Source organism: Blastocystis hominis (genome assembly GCF_000151665.1).
Source record: "Blastocystis hominis, Singapore isolate B (sub-type 7) whole genome shotgun sequence assembly, scaffold_12".
Lineage (NCBI taxonomy): Eukaryota > Bigyra > Opalinata > Blastocystidae > Blastocystis > Blastocystis hominis.
Window position 1 is genome coordinate 411658 of NW_013171819.1, and position 14996 is coordinate 426653.

The 14996-nt window shown below is 38.4% G+C and overlaps 1 protein-coding gene across 1 annotated transcript; it reads left to right on the forward strand.

Annotated features, from left to right (window-relative positions):
- Window positions 1–5146: 5146 nt before the first annotated feature.
- On the forward strand, window positions 5147–5251 carry GSBLH_T00001642001 (uncharacterized protein; the record flags this gene model as incomplete). Its single annotated transcript, XM_013040071.1, has 1 exon — window positions 5147–5251. One exon carries the CDS (start codon window positions 5147–5149, stop codon window positions 5249–5251), a length of 105 nt encoding a protein of 34 aa, XP_012895525.1.
- Between the last annotated feature and the right edge of the window lie 9745 nt (window positions 5252–14996).

Sequence of the window (14996 nt, forward strand, 5' to 3'; positions counted from 1 at the left end):
GTATGAGGGAAGTGGAGTAGGCGCAGCGCAGCGCAGCGTGTCTGTGCAGATGGAGGTTCCCTGGAGCAGTGGCATCTCCGATGAAGCCCCGATGGATGGCCTTGATGGGCAGCAATGTGCAGAGCCAGTTCTTCGAGACGCGCTCCGTGTTGGTGGCGGGCGCCATTGTGAACAGCGTGATGGCCATCAGCTGGCGTGTCCGCAAGGGCGCCTCCTGGTCCGCCTTCGCGTCCTTCTCCGTCTACCGCCCCGTCGTGCTGCTGCCTGCCTGCCTCCCTCCCTCCCTCCGCTCGCGCCCGTCGTGCTGCTGCCGCCTTCGAAGCCACGCAGGTGCGCTGGGTCTGGTGGTGGTGCGAGCTCTTCGTGCAGGCCTTGGTTGGCTCCCACTCCCAGCTCTTCGCCGCCGACGCGCTCCTCCAAGAGGGCGACGTCCAGCAACCCGAGCTCTCTCTCTCTTTAGCTCTCTCTCTCTCTCTCTCGATGCGTGTGTGGCCTACTGGGTGCGCGTGGCGCTGTGCTCCGCCGCGTGCTCCATCCTCTCCGAGGCCTCCTCTCCCATCACCCTCGCCGCGTATGTCGTCGCGCCCGGCGCGGTGCAGAACCTCGAGGTGGCCGCGCTCTCCTCGACCTCGCTGCGCGTGCAGTGGGCAGAGCCGGCGGAGCTGGGCGGCGCCAGCATTGGGTACTACGTGGTGCGACGCTCGTGGATGGCGTCGATGGCCGTGATCCAGAGCGAGAGCGAGAGCGAGAGCGAGAGCGAGGTCGCCAGCACGAACTGCTTCCTGGACCTGCAGAGCGTGCAGAGCGTGCAGAGCGTGCAGAGCGTGCAGAGCGTGCAGCACGCGCCCATCTATCTGAGCGTGGCCGCGTTCACCGGGTATCTCTCCCGCCAAGAGAAGATCCCCGCGGTTCTGTATGCAGTGTGTGTGGAATCAGGCGGAGGGCATTGAGTGGGACTGTGCGATGGCGATTACCGGATCCTTCCATGATCTCTGCACCGCCACGTGCGAGCTTCGCGCTCCCGCGACTTCCTCCTTCCTCCTTCCGCCGAACCGTCTGGTTCCCCGCGGGACGCGATGTGTGGGACGTGTTGGAGGGTGGGATCCCCGCGACTTCCTACACGCTGGAGTGCGTCCCGAGCGAAGTGGGCAGTGCCGAGTGGATGGGCAGGCAATTCGGAGTGTCCACGATGGCCACGTCGGAATTCGTTGGGTGTTGGTGGTGGACGGCGAGCCAACCTCCTCGCTCACCGGTTCGCTCTGGGTGTGGGTGTGGGTGTGGGTGTGAGTGAGCAGGAATCTGGTGGGCGATGGGGTGGGGTCCGTGGCTCCCTACGAAGGTGTGCAGAGTCGACCGGGCTCTCTGGATCTCTTCCTGTCCAACTGGGCGCAGAACGCCACCGTGGTCTCCGTCACCCAGCCCCTCCGCCTCCGCCTCCGCTTCCGCTTCCGCTTCCTCTTCGCCTACGACGTGACCGGCGCGCTCATCCGCGCCCACCTCGTCGATCACGCCTGGTGCGCCGTGGGTCGCGATGTTTCCACGTTTCCACGATCCAGACCGATTTGGCAGTTGCTGAGAGAAAGAGAAAGAGAGAAATGGTTGCGGTGTTTGGTTTGGAAGATGGATGGATGGATGGATGGATGGATGGAATTGTAGAGATGTGGAATGGTTGAAGCGTTGTAGGATTTGAATGAAAATCGAAAATGTGTTTAGGAAGGAAAGAAAATGTAGATTTAGAGTGTGTAGGGTGTTGGAATGATTTAGAAACATGAACAGAATAATCCAGAACGAGGAACCAAACGACTCTAGTTGATAATAATAATAATAATAGAGTGCTGTGAGTTGATAGTTGATTTGCTAGCATTGTTCTAATGATTCTACTGCATCTACCGAGAACATATTGTTTTAGAACACAGCAGCAATACACATAATTGTAATATCTCAATGACTTTCTACTGTTACCACTCATTACATAAGCGAAATAATGGATTGAAAAGAGGATTGTAATTCCATCGTATTTGAATGACATGTTCGAGTGTGGTTGGGCATTGTTGGGGAGATCAAATAAAGTAGGGCTTAGCAAAACGAAAGGCTCATCTAGCCAAACCTCCACTTCCAACACCAAGATGCAACCCACACAACAGAGTAGCCAAGTGTGAACAGTGATTTCTTCCTTTTCGATTGATTCCACACACTATCATTTCGATTCTCTAGATATCGAATGAATAGCTATCAATCAATTTAAAGGAAAACAATGAATAACTGACTGATTGGATTGCTTGTAGAAGTTGATGCACATCATAATTATCAATGTGTGCATGTTACACAACGACAGACTGAGCTGTAGAATGAGTTTACTGTTAGTAGGAAGAAATGTGATTATTACTGTTTCAAAGATAATAGGAATTCGATTATAAGCACGAATCAAACGAATTGACTTTGTAGAGACATAATTTAGAAGTGAAACACACTGAGGGAAAGTGAGTGACAAATTATGTACAATCTATGCACAATCAATACGAATACCTATAATTATAAACTATGAACATTATGCGAATCAAAATATATGTAGAAATAAGACTGGAAGACAATTGGTCATAGAAACATTGAAAATTATATATATTACGTATAGAATAACCAACTCATTTGATACAAGCATGGATAGCACACATAATCTTGGTCAACACCAGAAAAAGGCTGTTTTCTACAGTTCATATGAACAATTTTCTAGTCTAGAAATATAAGATGAGGGTAGATGTGGAATTTATGGAAAATACACGAAGTCCATTTGGAACCAACAAAACCCACAATTTGGACATTTTCCAGACATTATAGGCAATTCCTTCGAAGCAAATCGAAAGTGTCTTAACCAGTTGGATAGACAAGCCAAAGTAAAACTATTCTTGAGCCCTATTATTTCGGTGGATTATATTGAGATAGCGAAATACACTATTGAAACTGTTTTCTACTGTGCTCCTTTAGAACTAGCTACAAAGCTCTGATAACACCAATAATAGTGTTATAAGTACAGAATAGCTTAGGAAATCTTGTTTCAAAGACACTCTATTCTCAAGTGTTCAGGAAAACAATAACACATTCCAAATAGCGTTCTTCACTTCTCATATAATTGTATAGGCTATTAAAGTGTGTGAATACCCAACCAAAAATAACAAAGCTTCCCAAAATAAACAATGGAATGTATTTTGGAATTGCAATGATTCGACATAATTCCTATCGAATGCTCCACCACTCAATTGATAATGGTTCATTTTTGAATATTCACTTTGAAAATAGCAAGACAAATTTGATAGAAGAAATATGAAAAATCGAGAAGCAAATAGAACCACTTTTGTTGGAATTTGAGAAGCAGGCTTTTCTAGCTCAACTTATACCGTGTATACATACTCCTAAATTTCCAATAGAAAAATAGAATTGTGTTTCGGTGATATTTAAACTGGATATTAAACTGAGTGTGCTTTTGGATTTTCTCATAATTTTTTTTATTTTGGTCAAATAAAATGGTTGAAGAATGTATTGTGTTATCTTCCATGCTAATGAATAGCCTACTTGACTGAAGTTCGCTTCACCGAGTATCTGCTGGATGGATACGGTACGCTCGGCCACCCTGAAACCCTGGTCAAGGGTGGAATCAAATACACTGTTCAGCGATTCCAGGGAAAGCACAAGAACGAATTTCTATTGCGCTCAGAAACTGGTGATGTGTATCTGTTTGAAAATAACGTACTGAAACAAGAATGGAAGGAGGACGAGAATGGAAAGAAATCGGAGGAGTTTATTCGATACAAGAATGGTCGAGCCGATTTCAGTCAGCGATTCGAGTATATTTTGGAACAAATGAACAACAAACGTTTTGTTTACCACAAGAAAGGACTTCGAATGGAAATCTGGTCAGTCCAAACGGGGCATTTGCTGTATCACGGAGGGTACAACGAAAGACGAATGAAAGAAGGCTGGGGTATCGAATACGATGAAGAAAGCGGAAATGTGGCTGTGGAAGGGATGTGGAGCAAAGGAGTATTGAAAGAAGTGATTCGATGTTTCAATGGAGATACGATGACCGAATTGAAGCGAAACGGAGCAGATAGCTTGGATCCAACGAAACGAATTCCGATCTATGTGGGTGGATTTCGCTATGATGAAGACAATGAACGATTTATTCGTGAAGGGAAAGGATGTCTGATTGATGGAAAGACTGGAATTGCCACTCGAGAATGTGAATGGAAAGATGGAAAAGAAGTGAGTGGAGTGAAACTGACTGATGGATGGTACGATCCAAAATTGAGGTAGGGTTTATCAACAGCCATGATTCCTAGACCTGATTCTGTGCCTGCTCCTGCTCCTGCTCCTGCTCCTGCTCCTGCTCCTGCTCCAAAACGCGAAGAACCTGCTCCTCTTCGATTCAGCGTCACTAGATCTACAAAATGGACCGATGTGAGTTTGCAAGTGACCGATTTGAAGATTTCATCGAATTGCTGTAACGATTTGAATGCACTGGATCTGAATCGATTCGAGTGGCTACGATCTATCGAAATCGGCGATGAATGTTTTGGATCAGTGAGAACATTCAAAATCGATGGATTGAATCGATTGAAAACTATCAAAATCGGAAGCAATTCATTTACTCAAGTGAAACAAGAGTGGTTTGAGCAACTCCACACCACTGGAGAATTGGATTCTAAGGTCAACAACCAATCGAAATCATTCCACATATTGAATTGTGAATCATTGGAATCCATTCAAATTGGTGAATATAGTTTCAGTGATTTTGGAGGCGACTTTGAATTGGAGAATCTACCACAATTACAATCCATTCAAATTGGTGTAATCGAAAGTGAATCATTCAATTTTAATTCCAGTTCGTTTGTGATCAGAGGTATTGATATGATATTGAATATTTGAATGATGCATAGATCTTCCAAATCTACAATCCATTACATTAGGTGATGATGCATTCGAGTATTCCTTATCAACAATAATTGAAAGTATTGAATGAATTCGAATGAAATGATTGATGTAGATCTTCCATCATTACAATCCATTACACTCGGTGATTATGCACTTTATGGAAGATGGGGTGATGAATCAAATTCATTGATAATGCGAAGTAATAATGAATTGATTGGTTATGATTTGTTTTGTAGATCTTCCAAATCTAACATCAATAACATCTGCGGGAGATAGTTTCTATTGTCCTTGTGTAGTGACATTGGAAAGTATTTCTGAATATTGAATATTGATAGTATTTAGATATTCCAAATCTTCAAAATGTCAAGCTACCTAATTCATTCCTACATGTTCGATCGAAATCAATTTCGAGTATAGTTTGATTGATTTGATTTGATTCATAGATGTTTCTTCCATTCTCGCTGATCTTGTCAAAATCAGGCATTAAATCTATAATTTTGATTTGATTTGATTTGTTCAGTGATTCGTCATTGTTTAGGAACATTTCCATTGATTGATTGATTGTTTGTTTGTTTCAAACCGATTCTTGATCACAATTCATGATTCTATAATTATCAATATATCAATCCTACCTGATTATTATGATGTTCTTCTTTACCATTTTAACAATGATACTGAATTATGATTGTTGTTTCTATCAATCAATCAATCAACCAACCAATCAATCAATCAATCAATCAATCAATGGATCAAAGATAGCTGATTCAAAATGCAAATGAATGTTGAATATCGTAAAGAATCAATTCATCATTCACACTCAATAATACTGATAAGAATAGAAAGGCTGTTCAATCCATTGACTGATCGATTAATTGAATGAATGAATGGTGTGTATTTGGTTAGTTTTCGATATCCATTTATCATCATTATCATCATTATTATTATTGTATGATCATCCACATTATTCATCGGTCTATTTCAGCATATTGAATACCACTAGATCACTTTAGTATTGTTGATCATGAATAGAATGATTGGATAGGATCGATCAATCAGAATCAGAATCAGATTGATGATGAGTATTCAACCATCAATCCTCGTCATTACTATCATTATTAGTAGTATTTATTTTTGTATTTGTTTTTGTATTTGTATTTGTTCGATTATCAATGATATAGAATCGATCGAATGATTCATTGATAGCGATCCAATCGACTGATAGAATTATACAATTGATTCGATCGAATCCAAATGGAACAATCACTCAAACACATTGTAGTCTCAATGGTTGTTTTGCAATTGAATCGATCGAGATTCATGAAATCGTTATGTTCGATCATTGGTTTAGCTGGAATCTATCATTGTACTGTATTGCATAACAATACTCTTATTTCTTTCTTTCTGATCATTATTATCATTATTATTGATATCATTCAAATCATTAGATCCCATTCGAACAAGTCAATATGGAATCAGCATTTGATAATCACAATACAATAATGAGGCATATTGTGAGAACCATTTGTGTTGTGGTTTGAATATGAGTATTTCGATAATGGGTTTTCTTGAAATCCATTGTTTGATTGTATATTCAATATGCTGTTTGTGATTTAACACCGATGAATCCACAAATCACATATTTCGAATGAATCTTGATCGAACGACTTCAATCGAATCGTTTTGACAAGATTCATTGCACTTAATCGAATTGAATCAATAGGAATCGACACAATCCATATTTGTTTGTTGAGATAGTATTAATTTGGATAATACTCAATGATTCATTATTCTTTTGTTTTTGTTTTTGTTTTTGTTTTGATGTTGCTTATCTATTTTTGATTATTCCATTTTTCATTTGTTGCTGTTGTTATTGTTGTTTTTCAACTTTTGGAATTGATTATAGTTCATTTCATTATTTCATTTTCGATTTTGATTTTTAGTTTATTCTTGTTTGTTTTGCTATTCTTTCGTTTTCTTTGTTTCTTATTTTCTTATATTTGGGCATTTTCTTAATCTTCCTTTTCTTTTGTTTTGTTTTGTATTCTATGATTCTAATTTGTTTTTAGTTTTTCTATTTTGTATTTTCTTTTTCTTTATTATTCCCTTTTTTATATTCTAACATTCATCTTATTATTCATTATCCACTAGACAAATTGGATTGTGTCGATTCTTATTGATTCAATTCTCATAAGGAAATATGTGATTATTTGTTTGGATTGTTCCATGTTTTGTTTTGCTTATGTTTGTTTGTTTTCTGTTCATCATCATCATCATCATTATTATTATTATTATTATATATCCATTTTAACCAATCATCGAATCAATCATATGCCATCAGTTTGAAACAACAATACAAATTCCACAGATCATTGTAAAATGAACCAGATAGAATTGTTCCAATCATAATCAATCGAAATGTGTTCCTATTAAACGAATCAAAACAAATCAAATCAAATCAAATGATCAAACGGAATCGAATGAAACACAATGAATCAAATCAAATCAACTAACAAGATAAGATAAGCTTAGACTTACCAAATGGAATTGAAATCTATGAAAATCATATAAAATCAATTCCATTCTATTTATCAACTATACTCGAATCGATCTCAATTGAACATACCCCAATGATACAAGTAGATTGACATTTTGAAACAGATTTGGAATATCTATTTACCACTCTATTCAATATTTAGATCCACTTTCCAATGTCACCAAAACGAGGACAACAGAAACTCCATTATACAGAAGTTAGTGATGTTAAACTTGGAAGATCCAAAACAAATCATAACCAATCAATTCATTATTACTTCGAAGTGTCAATGAAGTTGAATCATCATCATCATCCCATCTTTCTCCCCTACCTTCCAGTATCCGATATCTTATGACACACATTGTTTTTCCTTCTTATTCATTCATTCATTCTGTTTTCCTTCATCACTCAATCACTCATTCATTCATTCATAGATTAATGGATCATTGATTGTCATAAAGGAAACACTTGATTCTTTGCTTTCATTGATTCCATTTCTTCTTTTGTTGACAAGGAATATTGTTATCGATTTTGATGGTTTGGAATCAATGAATGAATGGTAGGGGAGAAAGAGAGAAGTAGTAATAGCAGCAGCAACATCCACAACAACAACAATAGTAGTAGTTGTAGTAAGCAATGGACCAAACTATCTATCAAATGATTTAATCAATAATCAGAATCTACAATACGAAATCATTTCAAATCAATCGGATTGATGTTTCGTGACAACAATCAATCTTTCCATGGAAACCGACAATCAAATGATCTTCTCTTCATTTATATTTAAATCTGAATCGATTCACATAGATTCATTCAATTATGTGGATTGTTTGAAATTGATATGCATTCTTGGTATTTGTTTGTTTTCACATATCGAGTTTGTTCTTCATTTCGATCATTCCACATAACAATCTAATTGATCTATTATCCAGAATCGATCAGTAAGTATTATTGATTGTTTGATTGATTGATTGATCCATGATAATAATAATACTCTTATTCCGAATAATATGACTATTATTATCATGGATTTGGTTCTTTCCTTATTTCTTTATTCAACTACACATATGGTTGTTTCAATATCTCTTTCTATGATGATTACTATTATTATTATTAATCATCAATAGCTATGGATTGTTCTCAGATATTCTTATTCTTCTTCTTCCTTTTACTGTTCTTATTCTCATTATTGCTTGTTATTCACATACACATTGTTTGTTCTACATCAATTTGGTATTGATTCGATATCGGACACTGCATTGAGTTAACAATTCATCCATTTGGATTATTACTCATGTTATTGTTCGTTCCTATTATGTTGTTGCTGCTCATTACTTCATTTCACTTCATTTCTGTTTTAGACATTGCTTTTGAACACATAATCTTATCATTATTCTCATTGATTTCTATTACTGTTATTATTGTTGCTGTGCCATTTTAACGAACTCATTGTCGTTATTATTGTTGTTATTTGCTTTGTTGTTTGATAGATTCATATTATGAAAGAGTATACAGAATAGGCATCGATTCAATCAATCAATCAATCAATCAATCATGTGCTAAACAGTTCTAAAAGCATGAACAAATGATTGATTGAATGATTGATTGAATCGATGACATTATTGATGCAGAATTACAGTTCATTGGTTGTGATAAAGGTCTTTATTGTTTTGTGAATCACTCCACAGAGAGAGAATCTTTCATTCGTTCATTCATTCATTCATTGATTCATTCAATGATTTGTATGTTGATTCAATCATTCAATCAACCATCCAAACCAAAGTGAATCAAATATGATTATATGAATGAATATAGAATAGAATATAATTGAATGGATTGAATGAATGACATCCTTGTTACTGATTTACAGATCATTGGTTGTGAGTAGTGTATTGAGATTGTCAATCATTTCTTAGATAAGATATCATTCATTGATTTGATCGTATAATCATTCAAATATCCCATTGCAATTCACATGATTGGTCCACTTTATACAGATTTAACGATATTTCCTTGTCAACAATCCATCATTCATTCTTATGGTACAAAATATACATAATCACAGTATGCACTCAATTCAAATCGATGTTTGTAGGATTACTCATTCATTTACTCATTCATTCATTCATTCATTTGTTATCTTTTCAGTGTTGAATTGCTGAAATCGAATCGAATCCAACTCCAATATCACAACCAATCATATTCCCATTCATTTCGATTCTCTCTCATTCACTCTTCATTATCATTATCACGTATGACATTCATAACTAACTAATACATATCATCGAATGGATTAAGATCTTAAGCAATGAATACTATTTCTTCGATTCTTTTCTTTCTTTCATTCATTCATGGTACAAACCATCTCCATGCTATGCAATCTTTGTACATCCAACTCATATTCATTCAATAGATTGTGACCAATTACACAAATCATTCCAGTACTATTCTATTCACATATAGCATACAATCTATGATAATATCTACGAATCATTCAGTTCCAATCACTATATACCAATCATTGTGCATTCCAACTAACAATAACGGAATTTACTACAAACTCCAATCATTCATTCATCGATTGGTTATTCCAGTACTAAGTATCAACAATATTGTTCCTGCTACTCAGAATTAGTTACTTTATGAAAATGGATTTAACAGAATCAAACATTGTGTTAAACCAATGAAATGACAGAATCGTGTTTGTCTGGATTTTGTTTGTTTTGAAGCAAAACTATGCATGATCTATGTAATTCGTTTCAGGATGTGCTAAAACAGATCCCTGTGAAATATCATCATTTCAGCTATTGTTTGTCCTAATTTGTGAAAATGACTCCATTTCCATTGCTACTTCATACATATGTTATTTTCTACTATTCTATTACATTCTAGTATTGTTGTTTTCATTCATATTGGCCATTTCTGATTATTCCACACTTACCTATCTTATTTTCACAGTATTCTATTCCATGGAATATACTAATAAACCAAAATATACTATCAATCACAAATACACATTATTCTATCTTCCCATACATGACAATAATGATGATGATAATGACAAAACATCAACTATTCACAATCAATACTATTGAGAATAACTATTGTGAAGATTCTTGTTTGTTAATACTGCTCATTCCTTCTCTCAGCTTATAACACGAACTAGCAACATTATTAGTTGTCACATTTAGAATGTGAATTCATTATGGGCTTTGATACAATTCATATCACACAATATGCACCAAAATGAAACAATACACATTTGTTGTTATTCTATTGCAGATATTCATTTTCCAAGTATTGATTCAAAGTATCTCGAGACTATATTATACAGATTAGTCATATATCAAAGGAAATACAACAATACTTGTGATATATGACTGATTCATCATTCCTATTTCTATTGGCGGTTGCTACCATGAATTAGCACTCATATTTGATACATGTCACATAACAAAATGATCCTATTTTCACAATAACAAAAGCTCTTTCGATCAATAATAATATGATTTATCAACTTGTAGCCATCTAAAACCTCATTAATATGGAACAATAGTAGTAAGAGAATGGCACTATTTGTGTGAAACTTGGTGGCAGTTTTCTTTATATGCTAATTTGCGCCATGACCACAATTGCGATCCTTTGTCCGTTGTTGTAATCAACCAACCGATTCTGAGTCCTCGACTATCGTTCCTAGGCTGTTTGGTCGACAATCATCGGTCAGGAACCAGGTTTCGTGCTTTCTTAGACCAATTCCTTTCTATTATCAACCTAGTGCTCGTTTCTATTTTAGTGTTTGTTGCATCAGTTATACTTGGGTGCAAGAAAGCAGTAGACATACCTAGCTAATGTGAATTATTGCTATTTCTCTCGTATTTACATGTTTGTTTGCCTATTTGTAATGACCGAAACCCAATATGTGTACATTGTTGTCACAAATCCATCTATTGTTGTCTATGCAAGTCATAAGTGTCTTTGGTAAAGAGAGAACATGCATTTTCCATTCTCATACAAGATTCACCTATGAATGGTTTATTCGATTGGATCAATCCTTACAAGTTCAGAAATCCATTTATCACTTCCATGACTGTTCTATTCAAACCCAATCAAGTCATGTTCAATATTGTGAACTTAATCAATGTGGTGACAAACACCAATGGTGAAGAGATAACGATCTCGCCTGGTTATTATACACTGAGTGAAATCATTGCCATTCTGAACACCATGATTAATACTGTATTCCCAATTTCCACAATGGATACAAGTTACGAGTGTATTTGCATCCAGTCTCCATACTCTATCGATTTCACGAGGTACATATGATATCGAAACGATCATCACAATGTTGAATGCGAGTGATGCTCTATTTAAACTGGTATATAGCGGGAGAACGCGTTCCATATCACAGTGAATCATTTCTACACGATCGATTTCACGAATGCACCAGAGATCAAATCGATTCTCGGATTCGAATCGGATACGCTAGTGAAAGGAGTGGACAACCTGCGTCGATACTACCTGTGTTCCTCGTGTAGCCAGGTGGTTGTTACTGATGGTACTGTCTTGCACGTGCTATCGATGCCTACTGGATACTACACGTTCTCCGAGTTCATCGAGGCAGTGGGCAACGAGATGGTGATAGTGCTTTCCCTCATATCGATGACGATCAATGATAACCATGTACTCTTCAATGTCCAAGCAAACGGATGGTTTTTCGATCGAACCAGTATTGACACGATAATCGATGGTTTTGGTAGGACTCCATGGTTCAAACTGTTTCCATCGACTCGCAACTTGTGCATCGATCGTCCCGTGGAGACTGTGTTTGATTCCAACGGACCGTCTCTACCCGATGTGACGAATAATCAAGGTTTTGGAGGTCATGCATACCTCGATCCATCACATGTCGTGTATGACTGGCAATTGCGTACCTCGTATTATCGATTCGTGATCAAACCTCTCGTGACGTACACGATGACGAATAGCAATTGTTCATTGCTTGATTCCGGTACCTTCTACATCACTAAGGACACGACTACATCGCTCACCATGAACTCCTTGACGACCTCGTGTTTCAATGAACTCAGTGCTCGATATGCTGAGATCCGTGACATCCCACCATCCCACCAAGAAGCAATTGCGTGGACAGTGAAAAACAATGGAGATACCATGTCATGGACTGCGAAGGATTACGCACCAGAACTGGAATTGAGTATCACATCAGGTAATACACCAGAGTTGGTAATAAATGCTTCTCGATCGGTCCCTGGTATTCCAAGGATTGTGTACATCACAGCAGGGTATTCGTAGATACCACACATCTTGTTGTTGGACTCGAGGGTTACGACAAGACAGTGGATGTGACAATACCACGACGTGTATACACTGCTTTAGCAATAGCATAGATGATTGCTAAAGGTTTCAATGCAATAGATGGATATCGAATCTTTGATCGAGTGGAAAATGGAGGCATAATAACCATAGCACCTCGAAGTAATAAACATCCTTCGATGGTAGTGATATCCAATAACAACCCCTTCATTCCAGTGAGTCCAGGTATAACTCGTAGACTCGAATTCACATCTCATCGCAAATGGTATATCAAGATGCCCGAGTTGACATCACCTTACGAGTTTGCGATGACGAACATCGATGGACTGAAGGCGGCGAATATGATCAATGGACACACGTACTGGAATTGCGAGATGATCATATCCTTCATACAACCCACTCGGATCGTTTACGCCCTCTCACAATCATTCAACTCCGATGACTTCATCCATTAAGTGGTAAATGGTGAATCCTACACGACCCACTTCCCATACCACGTGATGGTGCTATTTGATAAAGGAGAAGAGACATCCATAACCTACACGGAACCTACGGTCGACACATACACATGGAACATTTCATCGCGTTTGACCCAAGACGATTTGGTGTGGTACATGAACCAGTGCTTCGAGGATTCTAATGTGTTCGTGAAGTGGATACCCAAAGCAGATGGCTATTACATTCACGCTGACCACGTGTTCTCGTTGAATGACAACCTTGGCATGATAATACCTATCTCTGGTTCATTATCGCACACTTGGCGCATCCCTTACGACGATGGAGCATCTATATCAACAATGGTCCGATGGTTGCCGAGTATCCTGTCGATATCACGAATGGTCTATCGAACATACAGCTGTATTGCAACATCGTGAAAAGCAAGACGATACCTCTGCTTGCGAATGTCCCGATGGACAGTTTGTACAAGAATTACTTCTACAAGAATCGCATGTTGATTCCATGTTCCGAGTTGCTGGACCGAATCGAACACGAGTTGAAAGACGAAAACAACGTGTTACTCTCGTTCATCGGGAACATCTACCTGTTGATCGGATTCACCGTCATAGTCAATAAATGAATCTAGTATTCAACATCGATAAGACATTCGAACACGAGTTTACGAATAACAATCTCATCAAAAGCGATTTGTTGATCGATCGGATATCAATGAAGGGAAAATTGTCTGGTACCTGCCTTGTCCTTAACCGAATCAACAACATGCAAGAACACAAACAGTCTCCGTTGGCTGTGTTGAACGATCAGTAGACGGAGAATGCCTATTTGAATGTTGTGGTGTTCAAGAGTCGCAAATGGCGATTCTAACTCATAGACAAGAATGGTCTGTACATCAAAGTGAAATGGCCAATAACGGTTTGCATTCATTTCAGTGTTGTAAATGAATCGAAGTCATAGTTGTAGCTATCCCGTGGATGTAATCAATCACAACACCATCATACCCAAGAACAATGCTGGATACCACGAGACATTCAATACCGTGATAATGCCTCGTGACAATGTGTACAAGATCACTTCCATCACTTCCAAAATCGATACCACTTCTCTCTGGAACATCCATACTATGAATGTGGTGAAAGTGATGAATAACCAAGGATATGAAATGACCTATAATGTGGGTGCTGGCTACTACACGATCGACGAGCTATGCAATGCCATCGCTGGCTCGACTGCCATTAATGATAACAATCAGGCATACATGGTCTCCGAGAATGTTCAATCGGTTGACCTGAATGGTGCATCCGACATTGCGAACATCCTGAAACTGGAAGGCTTCCTGACACCTACTACTACCGTCGCCAGTGAACCCTACGACATCACGAATGGCATGAGTGTGATCCGAGTGTACAGTAGTATCAATGCTCAAACATTCGGTCTGAAGAGTCCGCTGATCGATAACCTGATTCATGTATCGATGGGACTGAACAACATGATCACCTGGGATAACCTATCGATCGATGTGATTGAACAATCGAACCTGGATTCCATTGATTGGGTACTGACAGACGCGAATGACCGTCCGATCTCCTTGAATTCGAATGTGTACATCTCATTCACGATATCTTGTAAGCACAACTTCAGTAAGGTATTCAAGAAGATAGATAGATAGATAGATATCAATGTCTATCTTCTATATATATACATATATTTATCTGAAAAGTAATAGTTTGATTGTTGCCTCCAACAAATC